This window comes from Ursus maritimus, unplaced genomic scaffold (assembly GCF_017311325.1).
Source record: "Ursus maritimus isolate PB19 unplaced genomic scaffold, ASM1731132v1 scaffold_5, whole genome shotgun sequence".
NCBI classification, from domain to species: Eukaryota; Metazoa; Chordata; class Mammalia; order Carnivora; family Ursidae; genus Ursus; species Ursus maritimus.
In genome coordinates, this window is record NW_024426663.1 from 28,042,964 (window position 1) to 28,053,295 (window position 10,332).

At 36.7% G+C, this 10,332-nt stretch overlaps 1 protein-coding gene across 1 annotated transcript in view; it reads left to right on the forward strand.

The window, feature by feature from the left end:
• The window catches only part of HOMER1 (homer scaffold protein 1), a 118,924-nt gene that overhangs the window by 95,413 nt on the left and 13,179 nt on the right, over positions 1–10,332 (forward strand). Inside the window, exons 6-8 of the mRNA XM_040622144.1 lie at positions 4,556–4,742; positions 8,725–8,835; positions 9,674–9,754. Coding sequence (XP_040478078.1) covers positions 4,556–4,742; positions 8,725–8,835; positions 9,674–9,754 — 379 coding nt within the window. The remainder of the gene's footprint in view (positions 1–4,555; positions 4,743–8,724; positions 8,836–9,673; positions 9,755–10,332) is intronic.

Here is a 10,332-nt window from a genome sequence, read left to right on the forward strand (position 1 = left end):
GATGGTATTTTGATAGGGATTAATGGTATTTTGGTAGAGATTGCATTGAAAGTGTAGATTGCTCTGGATGGCATAGATATTTTAACAATATTTATTCTTCCGATCCATGAGCATGGAACGTTTTTTTCCATTTCTTTGTGTCTTCCTCAGTTTCTTTCATTGAGCGTTCTAAAGTTTTCAGAGTACAGATAATTTGCCTCTTTGGTTAAGTTTATTCCTAGGTGTCTTATGGGTTTCGGTGCAATTGTAAATGGGGTCGACTCCTCAATTTCTCTTTCTTCTGTCTCACTGTGTGTGTATAGAAATGTAACTGATTTTTGTGCATTGATTTTATGTCCTGCCACTTTGCTCAATTCCTGTATGAGTTCTGGCAGTTTTGGGGTGGCGTCTTTTGGGTTTTCCACTGTGCTCAAACTGGAAGGATAGGTGTTGTAATTAGAAAATACTAATTGGAAATGACCTGAATCTGTGAAAGGGGAGAATGCAGTCTTATAGATTGATGTCGAATATAGAAAATTTGGGGCCAAAATTCATAGGAAGCAAAATGAAAATCTGGAAGGAAGAAACCCTCACAGGCAAGCCAGCTTGGCTAGAACAGGAGATATCACCCATGTGCCTCAATCCAGGAAAATGAGGCAGATCGATACCACCCGGCAATTAACTCAGTTCTCCATGGATGCTGATTGAGCGTCCCCAAAATTTAACTCGATTCTTACACTAACTACCTGGAGGTAGCACCAGACTTCATGGGTTAAGGGCTCAGTCCCACAATAGTGCTTCCTCTTCAGATGCCAATGTCAAGTCCAAGTTGTTTCTAACTGGCTATAAATTAGAGGTTCCCACAAACCCCTCCCTAGTTTGATTAATTTGCTAGAGTGGCTTGCATAACTCAGGAAACTGGTTTTACTTACTAGATAATTGGTTTATTATAAAGGATATGAATGAACAGCCAGGTGAAATGATACATAGGGCAAGACCGTGAAGGCAGAAGCTTCTTCTGTGGAGTTTGGGGCCTAGCACATGGATGCTTTCTGGGTCACCAACATGGAAGCTCTCAGAAACCCATTCTTTTGGGTTTTTATGGAGGCTTCCAGACATGATTGATAAACTCACTGGCCATTGGTGACTGATTACAACTTCCAGCCCCTCTCCTCTCCCTGAAGGCCAGGGGGTGGGACTGAAAGTTTTAACCCTTGAATGAAGGTTGGTTCTCCTGGAAAGCAGCCCTGACATCTTTAGAGGGGTTCTAAAACTCACCTCATTAACATAAACTAAATTGTAGGTGAAAGGGGCTTCTTCTGAATAACAAAACATCCATTTCACCTTTTTGACTCTAAAATGATTTCTGGAACTGAGGACAAAAGACCAAATGTAACAAAAGATGCCCCCAGGAGTTTGGTATTTGCATACATCAAGTGTTTAAATTAGTTCAGTAAGATTTTAATTGTCAGATTGAAGGGTCTGTTTAAATAAAACTCCTCTATAGGGAAAAAAAATGGTAGGTGGTTTTTAAAAAATCTGTAATTAAGTTAGAACAGGTGCATGCTTTGCTCAGAAAAACCGAATTTGGAAAATCATTCCACAAAAGACAAAATAGAAAAGAATTTTCTTTTAAGGATAGAAGTGGGTTGTTAAATTAATAGCTTTGCTTATTGTTTGATTTTGTCCTTGCATGTTTAGATGAAATTTTCTCATTTAATAAACTTTAGAAAATTTTTTAAACTTTTTTTTGAAACTAATTTTAGACTTATTGAAAAATTTAAAAACTATGTAAAGAAACCCTCAGCCAGGTTCATTTACTGTTAACATGTTACATAATCATAATAATTATCAAGTTATTATTGACACAGTACTACTAACTCCAGTGTAGGAGACTTGTTTTCATCATTGACCCTTTCTTAGGAATCTGTCCATTTGCATTTAATTATTTCTTCTTATTCTCCACCATTCTGTTTCTCAGTCTTGTCTTCTCTTGACACTTCAGAAGAGTACCAACCAGTTATTTTGTAGAATGTCCTCAGTTTGGGTTTATGATGTATATCTCATGATATATTAGAATGAGGTTAGGCCTTTTTGGCAAGAGTACTGAAGAAATTATCTTGTGTCTTTCCCTACGCATTGTATCAGAGGGTTCATGTTGCTGATACGTCTTATTATTAGTGATGAGCTTTAGAAATCTTGATGATAGGAGCATGCTTTCTTTTATATAATGCATATTAAAATTGCTATTAAAAATATCAGTCCAGGGCGCCTGGGTGGCTCATTCAGTTAAGCGTCCAACTCTTGATTTCTACTCAGGTTATGAAATCAGTGTGAAATCAAGCCCCATGCTGGGTGTGGAGCCTGCTTACAATTTTCTCTCTCCCTTTGCCCCTCCCCCTATCTCTCTCTGTCCACCCCCTTTATGTTTATTTAAGATTTGATTTATTTATTTGACAGAGAGAGACAGCCAGAGAGAGAGGGAACACAAGCAGGGGGAGTGGGAGAGGAAGAAGCAGGCTCCCAGCGGACGAGCCCGATGTGGGGCTCCATCCCAGGACTCTGGGATCACGCCCTGAGCCGAAGGCAGATGCTTAACGACTGAGCCACACAGGCGCCCCTCTCCACCCCCCTTTAAAAAAAAAGAAAAGAAAAGAAAAATCAGTCCATCAAAGCATTTGCTCTGTGATGCAGATAACCTACCAAAAACCAAAAGTGCAGATTAAGAAAAGCTATCATCCTCACTAGTTAATGGGATGGGATTTGTAGAATTTCACTAAAAGGAGGAAGCCATTCAATAATAAGAAAGAAAAGGGGCACCTGAGTGGCTCAGCAAGTTAAGCATCTGTCTCTTGATTTTGGCTCAGGTCATGATCTCAAGGTCCTATGATCTTGAGCCCCATGATCTCAAGCCCCATGCCAGGCTCCCTGCTCAGTCACTCTCTCTCCTGTCCCCCCACCCTCCGTGTATGAGCACACTCGCTCTCTCAAAGGAATCTTTTTTTTTTTTTTTTTTTAAAGAAAAAACATCTTTTTCTTTCAAATGAGGCAATTCTTTCTTCATGGGACAGTTAACAAAGGAATTATCAAGAGAGTAATCTTCCCAATTAATAGAATTGTCTTTGTAATAGAAGAATTGTCTTGGTTGAGGCAATTATTTTTGGATAACTTATTAAGTAGAACAGTAAATGAGGAAATAGGTTATTGCTTTTAGGGTTTTTTTGTTTTTGTTTTATGTGTGACACGGAATTCTATCAGAAATTAAGTCATTAGGACCAATTTCTAGGTATAGCCTATCATAATACCTGAAATAAATTTATTGTGAGCAATTTTTTATTTTGGGCATTTCAAAATTATAAATAATGTGAAATAAATCAATAATAGTTTCAGAAGAAATGCTGCATTACATGCCCCAAACCTTATTGACATTGCAGCATCCTCACGTGTTTCACAAAGGAATGAAATTGTGCTTCAGAGTTTGATGAACTTAAAAAAATAGAGTGCGTTTGGTGCAGCCACTGTGGAAACCAGTATAGAGGTTCCTCAGAAATCAAAAATAGAAATACCATATGATCCAGTAATTTCACTTCTGGTTATTTACCCAAAGAAAATGAAAATACTAATTCTAAAAGATATAGGCACCCTTTGGTTTATTGCAGCATTATTTACAATAGCCAAGATAAGGAAGCAGCCCAAGGTCCATCAACAGATGAATGGGTAAAGAAGATGTGGTATGTGTGTGTATACACACACACACACACACCACACACTGGAGTATTACTCAGGCATAAAAAAGAATGAAATCTTACCATTTGCAAAAACATGGATGGGCCCAGAGGGTATTTTGCTATGTAAAATAGGTCAGATAAGGAAAGACAAAATACCATAGGATTTCAAGTACATGTGGAATCTAAAAAACAAAACAAACAGAAATAGACTCATAAGTACAGAGAGCCAACTGGTCTCTCTAGTTGCCAGAGAGAAGAGGAGTGAGGCAAAATAGGTGATTAAGGGGATTAAGAGGTGCAGACTTCTAGTTATAAAGTAAATAACAGGGATGAAAAGTACAGATGAGGAAATTCAGTGAATAATATGGTAATAACTTTGTATAGTGACACATGGTAACTGTACTTACCATGGTGAACATTTTATGATGTATATAATTATCAAATCACTATGTTATACACCTGAAACTAATATAGTGTTATATGTCAGCTATATTTTTATTCAAAATAAAAAAAATTTTAAATAATACCCACCTTAAAAAAATACACAGTACATTGTTAGGTTTTGCTTATAGGTATTTTTCAGGATGTAATGTTTATTCCTCAAAAGAGAATGGGTGGAAACTCTTCTGTAGATACCTGTATCTGTCCTAATGAAGGTGGAAGCTAGTCTACATTAAACCTACTGCTCTGGTACTTTTTCCTGTTTCTTCACTTGCTAGATTTTCTTCAGCAGGAACTTTTCAGTGAAATATTTGTTTTTATTCTTTTCGGATTATCTTTGAAACATTCATGGACTATAAAACTAATAGAACCAAGTCCTGCTGCACCCCCAAAGTGACAATGTTCAGTGTCATTGATAGAATTTTCTTTTCTTTTAGTTCAGCAATCAGCAAACATTGGGAGGCTGAACTGGCTACCCTCAAAGGAAATAATGCCAAACTCACTGCGGCCCTGTTGGAGTCCACTGCCAATGTGAAACAATGGAAACAGCAGCTTGCTGCCTATCAGGAGGAAGCAGAACGTCTGCACAAGCGCGTAAGCTCAGAGCTGCTGCTGTCCATAGGCAGTGATGGCTAACACATTTCCCTGCCCGCAGAAACGTACATTCAGCAGAAGGACATCTGGAGATAGTCACTGCTTGTTAGAACTTACGTATAGATGGTAGTAAATGTGGGTTTATTTAATTAAGAAAAATATTTTTCTATTCTGCCGCTTATTAACTGTGTGACCTTTGGTAAGTTATCCTTTTCTGTTCAGTATTCTCATGTATAAAATAGGAATAATACTATATAGTCTATGGAATTCCTGTGAAAATGAATAGGGAAAATGAATTGACATGTAGTTGTACCAAGCTAATGATAGATGCTTTTATTATTTTATTGTTTTTTGAAGAAGGAACAACTTAAAAAATACAGGTGAGAAATTCGCTTATACAGGTTTCCCTCACTATTCAAAAGAAAAGCATTTCTATGAAACCTTTCCTAAGCCAAAGTGGTATAGAGTGAAGAGTATCCCCTGTGTTCCAGAAGTTCACTGTGTTTTTACAAAAGACCTACATTAGTATCTGTTTTTGCTAACTGACAAATTTGAGGACCATTTTTAGTTTTGCCAAAAAAAAAGCTGTTACCATACTAATACAGGTCTTTTATAAAAGTGAAGTGGCATAATTCAATCTCTCATAAAGTAGGGAACACCTGTATTTGTAATTTCATACAGGAAAAGAAAATCAGAAATCCCAGCATAAAGAATATTAGAAGCCCAAACAATTACTTGTGAAGAATTTTTTTGTATTCACAGCATTTGCATTTACACAACAGAAGTAGATGCCACTAATTTCCTTTTTTAGGAAGGATGCCAGAGAAGTGAACTTCACAGACAGTAAGAAATGGGCTTACTACCAGAGCACAATTTGCGGAATGGAGTAGGATCAGGATGCGGGGGGAGTAATATAGAGATGAAATAGAGACAGGGTGGGAGAGTAAGAAACCCGAGTAAATGTCATCCTATTGTGTGTATAAAGGTTAACTTAGGAGGAGGAAGAAGGAAATTGTTGTTTTAATGAGTGTAGAATTTCCATTTTGCAAGATGAAAAAGTTCTGGAGATCTTTTTCACAACAGTGTGCATATACTTAACATTATTGAATTGTACACTTAAAAATGGCTAAGATGATAAATTTTATTCTGTGTTCTTTACCACAATAAAAAAAAATTAATCCGTGACAGTTAACTCATGAGCCAATAAATATTCACTGAAGAACTGTCATATCCCCTTACTGTATAATCCCTGTACTTAGGGAGATTTTGGTTTAAATTATGAATTGAATTTTAAAGATTTAAGTGAAGTCTATTTATTCACATGTTTATAATTTTCAGTGCTCTTTTTTCCTTCTTGTAGATTAGAATTTCCACCAGGTATCATTTCCCTGTAGCCTAACTTCCTTTGCAGTTTCAGCCAGAGGGATGTAGGGGGCAGCTTTTTGTCTTCACCATAGGTTGTTTGCCGATTTCTTCATGTGTCTAGTCATTTTCAGTTGTATGCTGGACGTTTGAAATTAGATGATATTAGATTCTCTTATCTTACTCTGAATCATTTTTGTTTGAGTTACACAATGATAGATGAATGTTAGTTTATGGGAGAGGTAAAGCAATTAAATTTAATTACAGACTTCCTTGAAATTGTGGCATTGTGGACTTAGGCTTCATTAGAGTCCATTTATTTTAATTTTGCCCTTAACCCTATGGTGAATTTCCTGGTCCTGGGAAATCTTTATTTCTAAGGCATAATCCTTTTGGTGTTGCAGTGGAAAGGTTGAAGTAATAACCCATGTCCTCTAATTTGGTGGGACTCCAGCGTCAAACTGCTCTCTCTGTGGTGAGCACCATCACAGCTTAGCTCTTGCAGCCTTCCAGCTCTTCCCAGCCCCACCACGTTGGACTCTTCGGATTCTTTCCTGTGCATGTATAGTTCACGAGTCAGCCAAAGATTTGAAGGAAGTCTGTATGTTTATTTGGGGGCTTTCTTCATACAGTTCCTGCAATTTCTAGCTAGTTCAGCTGTTCTAAGGAGTCCCCAGATCCTCAGGTTTCTCAGGAAAATATGACCACAGGTTTCTGCTTAAGTTCTAGTTAAGCAGTGCAGCCAGACTACAGAGTGCCTTCAAGCAAAAGGATGTGTATATGTGTATTTTACCCAATGTGATTGCTTTCTTTCTGTCTTTTGCCCTATTTGGTCACTTACCAGGGCATTCAAACAGTTGAATTTTACGTTTGGTCATGATTTGCAGTTGTTATCTGTGGGAAAGTTTTTCCAGTAAAAAGTACTCCGTCATTATCAGAACTGGAACTCCTCTCCATAAGGAATTCATTATCTAATTGGACAAAACAAAACCAAAACAAAAAAAAACCCCTCCTATATATTGAGCAATAAGGAAATAATTCCTAAGGTTTTGGATACAGTTGGTTTTGTGGGCCACAGGACAGGAGAGCCTAGAGGAATTAAGTAGATAGGAATGACTTTCTGGTGAAAGTATATGCTGAGCTGAGAGCTGAAGGTTTCCTAAGGTCTGAACAGCTTCCACAATGTAAGAGTGGACATTCTAGTTAGGTCAGCGAGATGAGTGTAAGAGTGGTTTATTTATTTATTTATTTTTTAAAGATTTTATTTATTTATTTGACAGAGAAAGAGAGAGCCAGCAAGAGAGGGAACACAGGCAGGGGGAATGGGAGGCTCCCAGTGGAGGAGCCTGATGTAAAATCCAGGACTCTGGGATCACGCCCTGAGCCGAAGGCAGACGCTTAACGACTGAGCCACCCAGGCGCCCCAAGAGTGGTTTATTCTTAAGATGAGGAGACTTGCCTATTTTTAGTTGGAAAAGCCACATATTACATACTGTGGATGTTTTGGGTGATGAAGATGGTTAAGTAGTTTAGGACTGGTATATGCAAGACCTGCAGGTTTAGATTTGATATTGTAAAAAAGGAGCCTTTGAAAGGCTTGGAATCTAGGAGTTACACAATGATAGATGAATGTTAGTTTATGGGAGAGGTAAAAATAGGCAAAGATTATAATTATGTCCTCTGGCGGGCCATTGCTGTTGTCTAGGCATCGATGATAAGGGTCTGCACAAGGCTATTAGTACATGAATAGAAAGGAAGAAAGTGTTAAGTGACTTAGAGTAACATTTATGGAGGATAAATAGATATTTGGAAAATATGAAGGAGAAGGATTTGCTGTTTCCTTAATACTCTAGAATTTACTGCATTCTAGTCAGCCAAAATGTATGAAATGCTAATGTGTGTAAAGAGCTGTGATGGGGTGTGCGTGTATGTTTTTATGTTGACTTCTGTCTATTTTGACTGTTGGATCCAACAATGTTGTTGGATGGTTTAACTTTTAGGGACAGTGCCCTTCTCTCTTCTCTCAGAGAATACCAAGTGCTCATTGAAAGTTCTGTAGTTCTTTGGGCCCTTAGTACATTCTTATTGACTAAAGAACGTTATTTTTTGCTACAGAGACACTATTGATGTGAAGTCATTCTAGTATCGAATGATTTAAGTTGTATTTTAAGCATATCTTTTCTTCCAGACTCTCTTACATTTTGGAAATGTATTTGAAAAATTTCTCACTTCTGCAAGGCCACTTTCCAGAAGCCATGTTTAACTTGAAAGATACAGATGGAAGGCAGATGGCTATATCTGATTTTGAATATGTTTTCATAAGAAATTTTTAAAGAAGCCTTTCATTATAGGGGTTCTCAACTGTCATTAAGCAATTAAGCTTTCCTTTTTCCATGACCAAGTCATATAAATAATTATACCCCTAGTCTTTTTTCATTGTCCTAAATTTGTGTCCTTAAGGAATCTATTCATTCTATCTTAAGTGTCTTAATATTTCTCAAATTGATTTTCATATGTTGTTTAAAAGTCATGATTTACTTATCAGGAGCTTAGTATGTTTTCAGCAAGAAATCTTTTGAGATAGTCATATAGCTTAACCTGTGTTCTCATTTCATTTTAGGTGACCGAGCTTGAATGTGTCAGTAGCCAAGCAAATGCAGTGCATACCCATAAGACAGAATTAAATCAAACAATACAAGAACTAGAAGAGACGCTGAAAGTGAAGGAAGAGGTATTGCTACTTTTCACTCATCTGTAGTCTAGGTAACACGTGTCCAAAATATTTGAGTCTCGGTCAGATTTACTTTGGAATATAAAGTAAGGTTTACTTTATGGAATAAAGTAAGGTTTACTTTATGGAATAAAGTAAGGTTGCGGGATGCTTTTTGGGGAGGAAGATGAAATTTTTTTTGGTTGATATGTTCATGTTTGTTCATATTTTCTCCATCCTTGTTTCTGCTGTTAGGAACTGTGGTGAGGCACTCAGACTGAGATACTGCCTCTTGCCTTCTGTATGAGAGTTGCATTCATAAAATCAACAGAAAACTGTGAGAGGTTAAATGAATTTTACAAGCTGTTGCTTTCTCTGGTTTCCAGTCATAAGATTTAATATCCCAGGAAAGAATTATATCCACAAAGCTTGAAGCAGCCTTGAAATGTTCTGATTGTTGTTTCTAAGCAGTGCTGTACCAAAGCACCAGGCAGACTTGTCGCTTAAGATGATCGTGTATTATGGTGATGGGTAGTAAGGAGGGCACGTACTGCATGGTGCACTGGGTGTTATACACAACTAATGAATCATAGAGCCTTGCATCGGAAACCGGGGATGTACTGTATGGTGACTAACATAATATAATAAAAAATCAAAAACAAAAAAAAAAAAGATTATCGTGTATTAGACAACATACCCATAAAGACAAATTCACCCTTCCAAAAATCAGCATAAAGGAATGTTTTTAAATTATTCTTTTCTAAGGACTAGGACAGTAATTTCAGGGAGAAATAAGACTTTCTCTTTCCTTGATTCAGTTTAAATATTGTTGCTAAAGACATTGCTCTACTTTTTCTAGGAAATAGAAAGATTAAAACAAGAAATTGATAATGCCAGAGAACTACAAGAACAGAGGGACTCTTTGACTCAGAAACTACAGGTGAGCTATAACAACATTTTGATTCATTTCTGCGTAGAGACAGGCATCAGTCATTCTTTCCCATAGTAATGACTGAAACTTCATTTTGTGGGTTCTCAGTCATTTTTCCAGGACTTCTGATTCATGACTAATCTTTGATTTTTCAAAAATTATATGATAACTTCTCCTAGGTAGCATTAGGATCATCATAGATGGTCATTTATAAATTGCCTTTAGTAAATTATTCTAGAAATTTCTACTTTTTAATTTAAAAAAATACCCTGAATTTAAAGAGAATTTCTCAAATGAATTTCATTCAATTGAAGAGTTCTGCTTTTTTTTTTTTTTTTTTTTTTTTTTTTTTTTTTNTTTTTAATTACACTGAACTCGTGAGTATGAATTGTGGAAGTAGTTGTGCCCCAATGGAAATAAGTTAGTGACATCTTTCTTTCTTTATTCTAATGAATTTTACTCACCTTTCTTTGCATAAATAATATGTTTCCTGACTCTAATTTACATACATATATCCTATATCAGTGGTTAGGAAGATTTTTAGAATTCATTATAAACGTCTTGGGAGCTCCAGCCCTTTTCCTACC